The sequence below is a fragment of the Carlito syrichta genome, unplaced genomic scaffold, assembly GCF_000164805.1.
Source record: "Carlito syrichta isolate Samal-C Ts95f unplaced genomic scaffold, Tarsius_syrichta-2.0.1 Scaffold288945, whole genome shotgun sequence".
In the NCBI taxonomy this organism is placed as follows: domain Eukaryota; kingdom Metazoa; phylum Chordata; class Mammalia; order Primates; family Tarsiidae; genus Carlito; species Carlito syrichta.
Genome location: NW_007233041.1, coordinates 51,658 through 69,363, shown reverse-complemented (window position 1 = coordinate 69,363; position 17,706 = coordinate 51,658). Strand labels below are relative to the sequence as shown.

The window sequence follows — 17,706 nt, the reverse complement described above, 5'->3', positions numbered from 1 at the left end:
TGCATGGCTTCAGTGATTTTTTTGTTTTAAGATTCTTTCAATGTATTTGCCCATTTCATGATAGGTGGTTTATGAGTGTAAATGCCTACCCTGTGCTGAGTATCCAGCAGTTTTTGACCCAAAACACCATGACCCCCATGCCCCACCTCCCCATTCATCCAATCTTGCCCCAAACGACTCTTTTTTGGTTTCCCCGTATGAAAAAAGTACTCAAAGGGAAATGTTTTGCCAATGTGGAAGAGGTGAAACCAAAAAAAAAAACAAAAACAAAAGGCAGAAGCACTAAAAGGCATCAAAATGGATGAATTCAAAATTGTTCTAAGCAATGGAAAAAATATTTCAATAGGAGTATTGCATCAAATGGAGAGTACTTAGAAGGTGACTAAAGTTTAAACATGTAAGAATTTTTAAGATAAATTTATAAAGAACAATTTTTTTATAAATAAATTATGGGTTTGGGGGGATTCCTGCTCACATAGGAGGGGGAATCACTTAGCTAATCCATGAGACTTGAAAGAACACAACATCAATGAGGTCATGATAGACAGGAAGTGGGGTCACAGCCCTGAAGTAGAGTCCATGAAGTCTTGGCATGTGTCGCTGCAATGGTCTGACTGTCCCCTACAAAACGCACGTTGAAATTTAATCGCCATTGTAATAGTATTAAAAGGTGAGACTTTTAAGAGGAGATTAGGCCATGAGGGATCTCCTCTCATGAATGGATTAAGTTTTTACCTCAGGAGCAGGTTCCTGATGAAAGGGAGTTCAGTCCCCTCTTGGCCTCTCTCACTCTCCATGCACTCTCTTGTCCTTCCATCTTTTGACATAGGAATGATGAAATACGAAGGCCCTTTGCCAGATGCCAAGCAGATGTGAGCACCATACCCTTGGATTCCTCATGTTTCTGGAGAAAACCATGAGCCAAACTGATCTCTATTCAGTATAAATTACCCAGCCTCAGTATGCTATTACAGCAGCAGAAAAGGCCTACTACTCTCTTCTTGAACCACCTGTACTCACTCAGGTCAGTGGGCTCTCTGAGACTTCATGAATTTAGCAGAGCAAGTGGAGCTTGCTTCAGGCAAGTATGGCCAGATTTCTCTGTTCTTTGTCTCAACGGCTTGGCCTGCCAATGAGTGGGTAAGTGAGTACCATGCAGGCCCGAAAGTCCAGCCAGATGCCAAAAAGAGGCAGAGCTCCTATGCTCTTTAATTCAGCCGACTATATACTTTGACGTAGGTGGCTCTATTAATTGCTCTCAACTGGTTTTGGAAGGCAGGCCCCTTGTAGTACAGGTTTCTTCCACTAGGTAAGTAAGTGTTCCAGAGACCCATTAGCATCAGTGTATCAGCTAGTGTTGCTGTGAGGGACTACGTATGGCTTCAGTGAATTTTTTTTTAAGATTCTTTCAATGTGTTTGCCCATTTCATGATAGGAGGTTTATGAGTGTAACTGCCTACCCTGTGCTGAGTGTTCAGCAGTTTTTGACCCAAAATGCCATGACCCCCATGCCCCACCTCCCTGTTCATCCAATCTTGCCCCAAATTACTTTTTGTTGGTTTCTCTGTGTGAAAAAAGTACTCAAAGGAAAATGTGTACTAAGAGGGAAACAGGGGTGAATATTGGCACATTTATGTCCCCAACAAGTACCTGGCATTACTCAAGATTCTTTACTTTCACTTTTAAGCCTATAGAACAAAAATATCTAAAATGTAGCTTCAGTTACTTTTGGGTTTATTTTACTCTATGGAAGAGAAAAATTCCCAACTTTCTTTCCTAAACCATATTCTTTTTTTTTTTTTGAGTTGGAGTCTCACTCTGTCACTCAAACTGGAGTGCAATGGCCGCTCCCGCCCACCGCAGCCTCGACCTGCTGGGCTCCGGCGATCCTTCTGCCTCAGCCTTCCAAGGAGCCGGAATTATAGGCATGCGCTACCACACCCAGCTGATTTTTTGATTTATTGTAGAGATGAGGTCTTGCTGCCCAGGTGGGTCTCGAACCCGCGGACTCAGGCAATCCACTCACCTCAGCCTCCCAAAGGCGCGGGATTACAGACTGAGCCCGGCATCTAAACTATATTCTTAGATTTTTGGTTGCGTGTGTGTGCGCGCATGTATGTATGTATGTGAGACAGAGAGAGACAGTGTGTATGTGGCTGTGCGTGCATGTGCATGTGCGTGTGTGTGTGTGTATATATAAGAGTCTGTGATATTTTCTGTCACAGAAAAGATCCCGAGAGATTTACTGCAGGTCTGAAGTTGGAATGCAGCTATCATTCAGCTTGGGATGTATTTTACACAAGGATCTCTTCTTAAGTATTAATGGAAAGTGTTTGCAAAAGATGACTGTGAACACCGAATTTATGGAATCAATTATCTCTCTGTCACCTAGTAGTACCATTTAATTCACAAGATACATGGTGAATGTGAGGGACAACTGAAGCTAAGAGGGGACTTATTTATCAAATCCTCACTCATTCAACAAATATTTCAGTATCTACAGTGTGCCAGATTATTGTGCCCACGGTGTCCCATGCCTAAAAGATAGGGGGAGGAAAAATGAGTTTTAAAAAGCAGCCTCCCAGGGCAATCCCTTCGGGCCCCCTCCTGCTATGGGAGCTTTTCTGTCCTCTCAATAAATCCTGCTTTCTTTAAAAAAAAAAAAAAAAGGTAGCCTCCCTTCCCTTCCCTCAAGAAGCTGTCTTCCTCCACATAGGCCTTATCTTTATTTCTGCCTCTGCTCCACTTCGGTTTTATGTTTGTTCTTTGCCTAGCTTCCCTGATTCTAAATAAGGAATGATCTATACACTAACATGAAGAATCCTTTTATATAACAAAGCTCAGTCAGAAATGCAAACAAATGCCCTATAATTCAGTTATGCTGTACACACCAATTTTCATTAAGTGGCCTACTCCAATAATACAACAAAGCGTTTTTCCCAGGAATTAAAATGGCACCTGGGGTTTGCTGAAAGAGCGCCTGGATAATCGATTAGAACAGGTGGGATGCTGCTTATCTTTGTGAGGGTCCTTTCTCCTGCTGATCTCTTCCTTCCTGTTTCCTTTTGATAGATTTTTAGGATTAGATAGGTAACCTGGGAATGATTCACATGAAATTGAAGGTCAAAATTTATTGACATAGATCATTTTATTGGACACAGATTGTTTTATTGGTAGGGGTAGATAATCCCCTACCAAAAAACTGGATTTGGGTTTTCTCCATAAATTCTGAGCATTAAATCACCTAGTGAAGTTTCAATTGTAAAGAATTTCTATATTCCTTTGATTCATTAAGCTAATTTTTTCCTTACTTTGTGAATTGTTCTCAAACCAAATCATGCAATATCTCTTTGAAAAAAGGAATTAATTAGGTAGTAACATTTTAGCTTTGGAAACCTTCATGTGGTTACTTAAAACATTGTAAATTTCTTCTCCTGTCCTTGAAATGCACCATATAAATATTGCATTTGATCCTTAACTTACACTTCATAAATAATTTAATTCAAAAACATTCCTCCATAAGACCATCGCTTGCTGAGGTGTTCAGTTTTCGGGGAAAGCATTTATTTACTGCATGAGCCCAGGAAGGCTGGTAAAGACTTGGCTAAAAGCTCCACATGGAGCGAATTATGGTAATTGTATTAATGTTCAAATTCAGGACGCTCAATGCTCAAATCTGCTAAAAGGTTTTGCACTATATTGCCCATATCTTGACGGGCAATGAAGCCACTGGAAATGTTTAACACTTCATAGGGAGGCTTCCGAGATTCATTTCTCAAAGTTCCAAGAACTGCAAAAGAATATCTGAAGGCAGCTTTCAGAGGAGTTCCTGAAAGTCACAACTGAGAATAAACACTCTCTTAAATATCTTCTACTTTGGTTCAGACTAAAACTACAAGCCCAAGTCACCAGAAATGAAAATCAAAGGAAACATCACACAATTACTTTTGATGAATGGGTAAACCTTAATTCATGTACAGCAATATTCTACTTAACGACATGTCTCCTTAGTTCATCCATTAAAAACACATTAATTTAAGAGGCAAAATCTAATAAAGTTACTCTGGAAATTTGCTGCTAGATTAACATTATGAACTGCTAATGAATATTTCTTGTAGGCATTGCCCTATTAGCAGAGCTCATATGCTAATTAAACATGTGTCTTGTGTGAGGCAGGAAAGAAGAACAGAAAAATGTCAAAATAATCAGAAAATCAGAGTTGAAGTTGGACCTAAGTTGCCAAAGATGTTGCTGAAATTGGTAAATATCATTACAGCTTTTAAAAGCAAAAAGTGCCAACATCCCTGTGTCAACCATCTCAATCATTAGTTTACCCACTTACCAGTCAAATAGTTATTTAGCTTTGAAAATATGCCATGCCCTGTGCTAGTACTTGGCATACAAAGGTAAATAAGTGAGAATTCTTATGTCAAAGAGACCACAGTCAAGTGAAGAATCAAGACACATAAACAGCCATCAATATGTACTCTAATAAAGCTATTTTCAATCTACCCTGGGAATACACAGCAAAGGACAACTAACTTTTTTTTCTGCATATAAATTTTTAAAATTACTCCCTGAATTGTACCCCACACTTTTAAAATAAAATTTTTAAAAAATTGCTTGAACAAGTAATTGAAGTTGAAATTTGTGTTCCAGTAAAATATTAGCTCCTTCTAGGATCTCCCACTGGGAGGCTTTCAATCCTGACTTACCATGCACTGCTTTTGAACAGTTATACAAGATTACTCATCTCTGTGATTTTCATCTGTAAACAGGGTACCAGAGCTTTGGTTAGTAGTTGTAAAAACAACATGAAACAAGGTAGGTGAAAGCACACAGGAACATGCTTGGGATGTAGAAGGCACGCTTTACCATCCAATCAGTGCCACATAAAACTGGAAGACTCGGACACTAAGGCCTTAGTCAGGAACCACCGGCCCATTTTTCAGTTCCTGTCTTGTTCTGGATTATTCGAATTTTCCTGTCCATAGCCTTGCCTTGTCCTGTGAACCTAATTCACAAAACTATTTTCCAACAACTGACTGGACAGGGACCATATACAGCCCCTTGATCGTGTGGTTCTCAAGCCGCTCCATGCAAGTATCTTCTTCAATTTCTAGTCCAATTTCTGATTTATATTTCAATGCTGAATTTCATAGCATGTATCTCCACTCAATTCATATAAACCCTAAGGCAAAAGTCTACTAGTCATGGCCTACCCATTGTACCTGATTCAGCTGTATTCCTGTGTTTTAATGTATGCAAAAAGAAGAAACAAAAATACAAACAACAACAAAACCCACTGATATCCTCATATATACATACACATAAACACACTACTTTGTTTTTTTTCTCTTACCTATTTTTCTGTAGTTATCTGCAACCAAGTCTTCCAAACCAATCATCTTCCAGAAACTGCCATCCCAGCCTTTCTCTGCCGAGTAGGTCCATTTGCACACCAGTGAGCAGAGAGAACTAAGAAAAGAAGAGCAGAATCAGTAATTTGAGTTAGGCTTCCTTTATTTTTTGCCACATATCTGCCCAGACATCTGTAGTAGTCTTGGAGAAGAGGAATAAATCAACATAGATTAGTAAACATCCCTGTTAAGGCAAAAGTCTCCATGCACACCTCTTAATTAAAATAGTACTGCCTTTCACTTTCAAAAGTCTCAGCCCTTATCCTGATGAAACAAAATGTATATAAATATATGCATACATCTATATTTAGATGACGTTTGTGGGATAGTTAAAAATTACAAAACTGATTGGTTATTTGATACAATTGGATTACTATACACTTTTAGATATGATTTTGGTAGTTGTGGTTATGTTTTTCAAAATAAAAGGCTCTTCATTATTTAGAGATAGATCCTAAAATTTTTAAGTTTGAGAACATATATTTTGAATGTGCTTCAAAATAACATGAAAAGGAGAAGTAAATAGCATGTGGCTAATTGCCAGGTGCTGTTGTTGGTTGTTGGGACTGAGTGATGAGTTCATGGGTGTTCATTATACCACTTTACATGTTCAAAATTCTCTATAATACAAAAGTATTTTAAAGTGCTTGTCAGAAATTATAAATGACATGGTCATCCCAGTCTAAAGCAATATTTAATAGGAAGAAGAGTTGAATGCTGGAAGGTGTTTTCCTTTCCAGCTTTATTTCTCATCAATTCATGCTTAATATCGTACATTCTAGCAATAACAAATTATTTGCAGTTTCCTGAAAAAAATTCATGTCCTTGCACACTTTGCCCTGTCCTATCTGTTGGAGAAACTCATCCCAGTTTCCTGACCCTGATAATTCAAACTCTGACTTTAGCCTAGGCTGAGACTCCAGTTCTAGGTTAGGTACTCCTCTTGTGATCTTTCAGAGCATGGAGTATATCTTCTACTACAGGCCTTATCATGCTGTACAATTAGTTGTTTCATTATATATCTTCCCTATAGCCCTCTTGCCTTCTAATTTATTCTCCATAGTGTGCTCAGGGCAAACTTTATGAAATAAAATTCGTTATATCAATCTCTAGTTAAAACCCTACAAATTGCTACTCACAAACTTCAGGACAAAGTCTAATACTTAGCAGGGCTTAAAAGACCCTTGGTTATGCAAATGTGTCCATCTCCAGTTTCCTTTCTGGCTATTCCCACCCTTGCTTTCTCTAATCTGCAATGTTGAATTATTTGAAGTTTGCCTTGATGTTTCTTTCCCTGTGCATTGAACCCTTTGGTTTATTCTTTCATTCTCTGTTTTCATCCCCATCATGCCTCTAACTGCTAGTTAGCCTTCACAACTCAGCTCAGATTGTCCCTTTTAAGGAAGCCCCAGTGGAAGGCAGCCTGAGTCTAAAGCCTCTTGTCTAAGCTCCAGTGTGGACGTACCTGTATCTTATATATTTGTTTTACATTTCTATTTCAAGAGCTTTAGGGGTACAAGTGGTTTTTGGCTACATGGATATGTTGCATAGTGGTGAAGAAGCTGGAGCTTTAAGGGTACCCATCACCCCTACTAGTGCACATTGTACCTGACAGGTGATTTTTCATCCCTCACCCTCCTCCCATCCCACCTTCAGAGTCCTTTATGCCATTCTACATGCCTTTGTTACCCACAGCCTAGCTCCCACTTATAGGTAAGAGCATGTGGTATTTGGTTTTCTGTTCCTGCATTACTTCACTTAGGATAATGATCTCCAATTCCATCCAAATTGCTGCAAAATATAATATTTCATTCTTTTTATGGCTAAAATATTCCATCGTGTGTGTGTGCATGTATGTGTATGTGTGAGTGTATCACATTTTCTTTATCCACTGATCAGTTGACAGGCATTTAGGCATTTAGATTGATACCATATCTTTGTAATTGTGAACTGTGCTGAAATAAACATTCAAGTATAGGTGTCTTCTTTGTGCAATGATTTCTCTTCCTTTGGGTATATATCAAGTAGTAGGATTGCTGGATTAAATGGTAGATCTACTTTTAGTTCTTTGAGAAACCTCTATACTAATTTCCATAGAGGTTGTACTAATTTACATTCCCACCAACAACATATAAGTGTCCCCTTCCACTGTATCTGCACCAACATCTACTTTTTTATTTTATTTTTTTAAATAATGGCCGTTTTGACTGGTGTAAGATGGTATCTCATTGTCTCATTGTGGTTTTAATTTGCATTTACCTGGTGATTAGTGAAGTTGAGCATTTTCTCAGATGTTTGTTGACCATTTATATGTCTTCTTTTGAGAGATGTTTGTTCATGCCATTTGCCCACTTTTTAATGGAGTTGTTTTTTTCTTGCTGATTTGTTTGAGTTCTTTGTAGATTCTGGATATTAGTCCTTTGTTGGATGCATACTTTGCAAATATTTTCTTTCATGCTTCCTATTTACTCTATTGATTTCTTTTTCTATGCAGAAGCTTTTATTTTTAAAAAGTTCCACTTATTTATTTTTGTTTTGTTGCATTTATTTTGTGGTCTTAGCCATAAATTTTTGCCTATGCCAATGTCCAGAAGAGCTTTTTCTAGGTTTTTCTTCTAGGATTTTTATGATTTCAGGTCTGATATTTTAAGGTTTTAATTCATCTTAATTTTTGCATATGGGGAAAGATAGGGATCCAGTTTCATTCCTCTGCATGTGGCTAGCCAATTTTCCAGCACCATTTATTGAATAGAATGTTCCTTCCCTGGTATATGCTTTTGTCTGTGTTGTCACAGGTCAGTTGGTTGTAGATATTTGGGTTTATTTCTGAATTCTCTATTCTGTTCTAGTGGTCCATGTGTTTGTTTTTGTGCCAGCACCACGCTGTTTTAGCTACTAGAGCCTTGTCATAAAATATAAAGTTGGGTAATGTGATGAGTCTAGCTTTTTTCTTTTGGCTGAGGATTGCTTTGGCTGTTTGGACTCTTTTTTGGTTCCATATAAATGTTAGGATTGCTTTTTTCTCATTCTGTGAAAAATGATGTTGATAGTTTCATAGAGACTACACTGAATCTATAGATTACTTTGGATGGTATGGTCATTTTAACAATGTTGATTCTTTCAATCCATCAGTATGGGATGTTTTTCTATTTGTCTGCATCCTCTATGATATTTTTCATCAGTGTTTTGTTGTTCTCTTTATAGAGATCTTTTACCTACTTGGTTAAGTATATTCCAGATATTTTAGCTTGGGGTCAGCTAAAATTCTTGAGATTCTCAGCTTAGTCGCTACTGGCACATAGCAGTGCTACTGATTTGTGTATGTTGATTTTATAACCTGAGACATCACTGAAATCATTTGTCAACTCCAGGAGTCTTTTGGAGGAGTCTTTAGGGTTTTCCAGGTATAATATCATCTCGTTGGCAAACAGAGATAGTTTGATTTCCTCTTTTCCAACTTGAGTACCATTTATTTCTTTATCTTGCCTGATTGCTCTTGCTAGCACTTCCAGTGCTATGTTGAATAGAAGTGGTAAAAGTAGACTTACATTTACCACAATAACTGTCTTTTTCCCATTCATTTGTCCATCTCTCCCACTAAACCAGCAATTCCATTAGAGAGGAACCAGCCCAATTCATCTCTGTGTCAGCAGTTTATGGTCTACATTCAGGCTTATGTCTAGCCACAATGAATAACAACTGAATAAAAGCACTAAAGAATGAGTACAGTTCCCCTTCGGGTCCCCTCCCACTGTGGGAGCTTCTCTGTCCTCGCAATAAATCCTGCTTTCTCAAAAAAAAAAAAAAAAGAATGAGTACAGAAAAAAACGGTAAACCTGGGAAACTCATACAGTTTTAAAGATAACTCAAAACCTCTCTAACAGGGACAACAGTCTAGGTGCATCTCATTCAGTCATTCACATAGATTCATTTATTCACTTATTCACTCACTGTATTTAATATTAAGTCACGCTAAAGAAAGTAGAGGGAGAAATGAGAACTTTTAGCAGATGTAATGTGGTGAGGTAGAGGGGGAGAAAGTATCAAGGAAGGCTCCATAGAGGAGGTGGCATTGAGTAAGGCCTAAATATCTTTTGAAAGCCAATCAATGTCATTTATCATTAATGTTTGTTTTAGATGTGGCATAGATGGCAGAATACACTGAGTAGTGCTAAGAGCATGAATAGTGTATTGAAAGAGTACTAGAGCCCATAGAAACTAATATCCAAGGGGAGATCCAAAAAGCCTGGAATTTATTTTTTTTTAATTGTGCATTTATTCTTACATGTTTAAACTTCAGTCACCTTCAAAGTACTCTCCATTTGATGCAATACACCTACCAAGACACTTTTTCCACTGCTCAAAAATTTTTAAACTCATCAATTTTGATGCCTTTTAGTGCTTCTGCAGCTTTTTACTTTACCTCTTCCACGTTGGCAAAACATTTCTTTTTGAGGACGTTTTTCATCAGGGGAAACGAAAAAAAAAGGCATCCAAGGCAAGACTAGGTGAATAGGGAGGGTGGAACATGAAAGCTGTGCCATTTTTGGTCAAAAACTGCTTAACACTCGGCAAGGTGTGGGCAGGTACACTCGTAAATTACCCATAATGAAATGGGCAAACATATTTAAAGGATCTCCAAAAATAATTCACTGAAGCCAAATGCAGCCTCTCACACCAATATTAGCTGGTATACTGATGCCAATGGGTTCCTAGAACACTTACCTAGTGAGGGAAGCCTGTATTACAAGGAACCACCTTTCAAAAGATCATTTGATTTTTGGGGGGCCCCGCTTATATGCTTATATATGCTAAATTATCCACCTATTTTAAACAAGATAATTTTTTTTTCATTAATGGAGAAAGCAGCCACCTATGTAACATGTTCTGCAGACTACACAACAGACTAACTCCTCCTGACATAACAACTGAAATTCCAATCTTGGGGGAGTTCTAACAACTCACTGGAAAGAGCAATACTATGGAGCAAAAGGCAGTATAGAAGGACTGCTTTCAATGATCCAATCATATGAGGCAACTCCTCAATCGCAAACTGCCCCCATTCATATTTGTAGACTGTTGTGCCTCTACCATGACTGCTCCTTCTGTCTTAACTGATTATTGCTCCTTTCACCCATCCTTGTCTACTTGGTCAACTCCAAGTCGGCCTTATGGTACCATTATAAGTTGGAAATGTTGCATAGCAGTTTTGAACAGCTGTAGTTGGTTGAATGCAGGACCCAAGTCTTCATCCCTCCACATTTCTACATTCTTTGCCATGTAACGTTGTAGTGCTATACCCTCCTCCTCCTGTGCTCCACACTGGGCAAGGCCTCCTCTCCTACCTCTAGACTTTGGATTCTGTCACATGACTAGATTTGGCCAAAATAATGGAGTAATGACTGTATGCTGGCTCTGAGTGTAAGCCTCAAGAGCTTTTATGTGTTTCTGCATTTCCTCTTGTACCTCTGGCACTGCCATAAGAAAGGCATGTGGAGCTTAGTTCACTGGTCCCATGAGGAGAAAAAGAGATATGCAGAGCAGAGAAATAACCAGCCAAGTCCAACGTGCATCAGATAGCCACAGGATCAACTTGAAGCAGGCAGCCAAGACCTCACTGAGTAAGTCCAACTGAGACCAGAAGAACCACCCACCAGAGCACAGCCTCAATGAGCTGTCCATAAGCCAAATGAAAGATTACTGTGTTAAACTCTCGAGCACTTGTTGTAGTTAGTAATAGAGCAACAGTTAAACAACTCAATACTTCACAGCATAACTAAGCTATCACAAGTAGATATTTTTACCTCAATAAAGGGAAATATAGGAATGTTTCGGTTTTTAGAGCAAGTTAGAATAAGTGGTCAGAGAGTATACTTGAAGTGAAGATACCTGAACCCAGTAGGAAGGAAGTATTATGGCTACAGATGCCTCTGGCAACTCCATTCTTCATCAGGATTATTCAAACACCATTAGGATCCAATTCGCTTGGGTTTCTTTAAGTCAAACTAGTGAGTAACATAAGTGTGCTATTAAGCAGCAGAATTGGTAAAGTGTACAGAGTGCATCTGAGGCCACAGTTTTTCCAGAACTCTCCAGGAGGGAGAATGTATAGGACTTGTTTAGTAGTTGAACAAGGATTTGACTCTCCCTGAGGCTTCTATTAAGACCAAGATGTTGACATTCTGTGAAGTGTTTTCGTGGGCAACTTGCCCTTCTCAGCTATTCATCTTCAAACAAGCTGTACCTATCAGCCACTCCACCCCCATGTTTGTAGAATTAGAAACAGGGGCCTTAGAGAGTCAGGGCTGCATTGTCAGGATGAGTAGCTTCCGAGATCAGCAGCCACAGAGAAGTGTTGCTTCCACCCAGGGTGCACTAAAAGGAGAGAAGGAGCAGTCACTGTTGGCTTGTTGGTTCACTGCTGACCAGAATGCCAGGGCAGAAACTGCCATACCTTTCACTGTTTTTGGATTTGGTAATGTCAGATAGATTCTAAAAAACCTACATGAACGTCAAGATAACATAAATCAATGAGAATGCTAAACAAAAATAACTAACTTAAAAGAATTAGTTCACCTGAGAAAAGATCACATAGAATGTCTGCAAGAGATGAGCCTACTGAAGAAGAAATAAAACAATGAGAAATTAGAAGTATACAAGAAAGACTTTCTGGAAGTATAAGCACTGATTTTAAGTTAGAACTTAAGATTTCCACAGAATAACTAAAAAAATCACTGGCACTGATAACAACCAAATTAATTCTTTGGAAAACTGAATGAATTAAATGTTACTGCAAGTGGTCATGTCACAAAGAGATAGAAACAATTCATGGAAGAGAAGGGGGACTTGAAGGACACATCCAGCAGCTTAACACGAGAACAAAAGGAATTCCAAAAGGGATTTTAAAAAGACAGAAGAGAGGAAAACAAAAGAAAAGAACATGTGAGGGAGATGTTACAATTAAATGAATACAGTACTAGATATTTTATTATACTGATCTGAAGTAAGACTTAAGCCTACAGATTAAAATTCTCATTAAGTCCAGGAAGAGAATCCAGGAAATACTTGAATTTCAAAAGTAAACAGAAAATTATACAAGCTTCCAGACAGAATAAGTTACTTACAAAGGAATCAGACTAGCTAAAGGAATTCTCATCTACAACTCTGGAATGCAGAAGACATTAGAATAATGTACCAACTATTAAGAAAAACGGATCCAAGAATCCTACACCCAGATAAAATACTACTCATCTGTCAAGGGCAAAGAAAAACATTTCAACATGCAAGGATTCAAAAAGTAAACTTCCCATATACACTCTCTGAGGACAATACTTGACAAAGAACACAACCAAATAACAATAGATTTGGAACAGCAATCTCAGTGCGATGGAAATTAAGGATTAGAGGAACCAGTGGACACTGACATTCCTCCCTCATGAAAGTACATATACATACATGTATGAGTGTATGTGTATAGTATGCTTGCACATATTCACATATGCATGTACATATAGACATAAATATGCACATATTTAAAACAGGAATATTAAATAAATACTGAGTTTTCCTAGACTACAACAGGAACGCTATACTACAAAAAGAAAAAAAAAACTAGTAATAGCCTGGAACTGAAAATATTAAGTAAGCAAAACCACGCCAGAGACTAGGGAAGAGATACATGGGAAAAGTTCTTGAAAGAACATAAGTTTGGCCGGGCTCAGTGGCTCAGTCTGTAATCCTGCGCTTTGGGAGGCCGAGGTGAGTGAATCGCCTGAGCCCGCGGGTTCGAGACCTGCCTGGGCAACTTGGCGAGACCTCATCTCTACAATAAATCAAAAAAATTAACCGGGCGTGGTAGCGCACACCTGTAATTCCAGCTACTTGGAAGGCTGAAGCGGAAGGATTGTTGACACACAGCAGGCGAGGCTGCAGTGGCCAGAAGCGGCCACTGCACTCCAGTCTGGGCGACTGAGTGAGACTCCAACTCAAAAAAAAAAGAAGATAAGTTTAATGTTGGCCGTAAGGAATAAAAATGTAATCATTAATGGGAACAAAAATCTTAGCAGAACTCTAAAATTAAATAGAAATGAAAAGAGATAAAGGGAAAGTTATCAAGTTAGTAAAACCAAACAAAACAAAAAGGGAAAGGAAGGGAGGGTGATATAACATAAATAGAAAATAAAATATCATAGAAGGCATAAAACCAATTATTTCGACATTACATCAAATATGAATAGGCTGCATACTATAACTAATTAAAAGAATAATTACATTGTGGTTAAAATTAAGCAATGCCTTGTTCACAACTCAGATTTTTTAATGTGATAAACTTTTCTTTTTAAAAAAGTTCTAAAAAGATTGAACTTTTATTATTATGTAATGTCCTTCCATATCTTTTTAAATTTTTGATAGCTTAAAGGTTGTTTTGCCTGATATTAAGATTGTTACTCCTGCCTTCTTTTGTGATTCATTCACCTGGAAATTCATTTTCCATTCTCTAACTTTGTGTCTGTGTGCATCCTTTGTGGTGAGATGAATTTCCTGTATACAGCAAATTACTGGGTCACAGTTTTTTATCAGTTTGCCATTCTGTGGTGCATTTAGTCCATTAATGTTCAGGCTGATTATTGAAATATGATTGTTCATCCTCATCATGAGGTTCTTATAAAGGTTTTTCTTTGTTTGTTTGTTTTCTTTTAACTTTTGGGTTGATGTATGTATGTGTTTTCAAGTTTGCAGTTGCGATGTATTCTCTGTTGAGTCTGTGTTCTCCTGTTCTCTTGGGAAGTATGTGGTCATTCTTTTCTTTCTTCTGTGCTTAAAACCTTTGTGAACATTTCCTGTAGAATTGGTCTGAAAGCTGCATAATCCCTTAGGGATTGAATGTCTGCCCTAAACGTATATGTACCTAACATAGGAGCACCAGCGTTTATAAGGTAACTACTAAGTAAACTAAAAAAAGATTTTGATTCTAACACTATTATAGCTGGGGTCTTAAATACCCCACTAACAACCCCAGATAGATCATCGAGGCAAAAAAACAACAAACAGATCTGGAATCTACTCTTGACACTTGACCAAATGGACTTAATTGACACCTACAAAACACTCCACCCAACAACCACATAATATACGTTCTACTCATCACCACATGGAACATACTCCAAAATTGATCACATCCTCAAGCATAAACTAATTTCATAAGATTGAAATACTGACATGAATTTTCTCAGATCACAGTGGAATAAACATAAATATCAATACCAACAAAATTCCCCAAAACCCACAAAGACATGGGCACTAAACAGCATGATGCTGAATGACTACTAGGTCAACCAGAAATCAAAACAGATACTAAAAAATTCCTGGAAACAAATGAAAATGAAGAAACATCTTACCAAAATCTCTGGGATGCTATGAAATTAGTTGTAAGAGGGGAATTTATATCTCTACGAACACACATAAATAAAATGGAAAGACCACAAGTTAATAGCCTAACAAATCACCTAAGGGAGCTGGAAAGACAAGACCACCAAACCCTAACTTTAGCAGAAGAATCCAGATCATCAAAGTAAAAGTCCAAATATGGGACACTGAAGACAAAAACATCACAGAAAAAAATCAATAAAACAAACAGCTGGTACTTTGAAAGAAGAATCAACATTGTTAAGATGTCCATCCTACCAAAGGCAATCTACAAATTCAACACAATACCCATTAAATTACCAACATCATTCTTCTCAGACATGGAAATGACAATACAAAAATTCCTATGGAAACATAAACGACCACAAATAGCCAAAACAATCCTCAACAAAAGACACAAAGTGGGAGGTATCACACTTCCAGACTTTAAACTTTACTATAAGGTGAAAATAATCAAAGCAGCCTGGTATTGGTAAAAGAACAGGTGTACAGACCAATGGAAATGGACACAGATTCTGGAAGCAAAACCTCAATTTCTCAACCAACTCATTTTCGACAAAGCCTCCACCAACAACCACTGCAGAGAAGAGACTTATTCAGTAAATGGTGCTGGGAAAACTGGCTGAACACATACAGAAGATTGAAACAGGACCCCTACCTATCAACAAACACAAAAATCAGCTCTAAATGGATCAAAGATCCAAATGTAAAACCTCAATGTATAAGAATCTTAGAAAATGTAGGAGATAGCCTTACGGAAATCAGAGTAGGCAACCAATTTCTGATCAAAACCCCAGATGTACATGCTATAACAGATAAGATAGACAAGTGGGACCCCATTAAGCTGAAAAACTTCTGCAAAGCAAAAGAAACCATCAAGAGAGTGAGGAGACAGCCTGCAGAATGAGAAAAAATATTTGCCAGTTATATATCTGGCAAAGACCTAACATCCAGGATCTCAAGGACCTAACATCAAGAGGAACTCAAATGTACCGAAAGGAAAAAAGCAAACAGCCCCATTAAAAAGCGGGCAAAAGACATGAATCGACACCCCTCAAAAGAAAATATACGGGCAACTAATAGACACATGAAAAAGTGCTCAGCCTCACTCATTATCAGAGAAATGCAAATCAAAACCATATTAAGATACCACCTAACCCCAGTAAGAATGGCCATCATTAATATTAATAAAACAAATGACAACAGATGCTGGCAAGGACGCAGAGAAAAGGGAATGCCTCTACACTGCTGGTGGGAATTCAAACTATGTCAACCTCTATGGAAAACAGTGCGGTGATTTCTAAAAGAACTAGAAATTGACCTTCCATATGACTCAGCAATCACCCTACTGTGTATATAGCCAGAGGAACTCAAAGCATTCTACAAAAAAGATACCTCCACACGCATGTTTATTGCAGTACTACTCACAGTAGCAAAACATGGAACCAACTGTGCTGCCCATTGAAACTGGACTAGATAAAAAAATATATGGTACATATACACAATGGAACATTACACAGCTATAAAGAAGGACAAACATATGAACTTTCACAGCAACTTGGATGGATTTAGAGTCAATAATACTCAGGGATCTATCACAGAAACAAAGAACAGAGTACCACATGTTCTCACTCATAAGTGGACCCTGAACATATACAATAATACTGTAAGAAAGGAAGTGGCAGTAGCAGGATACTGCCGGGATTAAGGGTGGAAGGGACACATCATCAATAAAGGTTCCTGATCTCAAACCAGGCAAAGTGGGTACCAAAGGGAGGCCCAAACTTTACCTGTATGACACCCACTTGTATACTTAATCCTGAATTATACCCCACATCTTTAAAATAAATGTGAAAAAAAAGTTATAAAAAGAAATAACAAATACAAACAAAATTTTTAGATAAGTATATAAACATCAAAGTAGAACACATGATCAGAAATATTAAACAAGAAAAAGAATATTCTATAATGACAAATGCTCAATCCAAGAGAAAACTACCATAAAATTGGATGAATCAAATAACATAGTATAAAAGAGATCAAACAAGAACACCTAAAAATAGAAAAGTACTTGATAAAAGACAATTCTATTTAAAGATGTTTGTGTACTTTCAGAATTTAAAGAAACATGTAATCAACTACAACTATGTAAATTATAAGAATAATAATAATTATTATTACTGATGAGTTAAAGGGCATAAATACAATCAATAAACTTAATTCTATATATTCACATAGGATGAGGAAGAAGGAGAATATTTTATAATACAGGCAGAGACTATATGAGCTAAATGGTATTTAGAGAGAAATTTAGAGTTTTAAAAGATTTTATGCCTGAAAAGTCCTAACCTAAACAGCCAACTTAGGAAATTATGAAAGACAGTACTAGATCAAACTGAAAGAAAGATTAAAAAAAAAAAAGATAAAAGCAGATGTAAGACATAAAATACCAAGAAAAAATTCAGGAAATCAACAGCCCCCAAACTTGGTTCTATGAAATGACAAATGAAACAGAAAAGCTTCTTACAAAATTGAGCAAGAAAAAAGGAGAAAATACAAAAATAACAAATATTATAAATGAAAATATAATCCGTAACTACAGATAAAGCAGACATTAGTAGAAAAAAAGGGATAACATGAACATCATGCTAATAATTTGAAAATTTAGCCGGGCTCGGTGGCTCAGCCTGTAATCCCGCACCTTTAGGAGGCTGAGGTGAGCGGATTGCCTGAGCCCATGGGTTCGAGACCCGCCTGGGCAGCGAGACCTCATCTCTACAATAAATCAAAAAATCAGCCGGGCATGATAGCACATGCCTGTAATTCCGGCTACTTGGAAGGCTGAGGTGGAAGGATCGCG

The 17,706-nt window shown here is 37.7% G+C and overlaps 1 protein-coding gene across 1 annotated transcript in view; it reads right to left on the bottom strand.

Moving 5' to 3' along the window:
* Positions 1-17,706, bottom strand: part of LOC103256117 (FGGY carbohydrate kinase domain-containing protein) — a 325,744-nt gene that overhangs the window by 282,970 nt on the left and 25,068 nt on the right. Inside the window, exon 2 of the mRNA XM_008054012.2 lies at positions 5,363-5,478. Coding sequence (XP_008052203.2) covers positions 5,363-5,408 — 46 coding nt within the window. The 5' untranslated portion in view covers positions 5,409-5,478. The remainder of the gene's footprint in view (positions 1-5,362; positions 5,479-17,706) is intronic.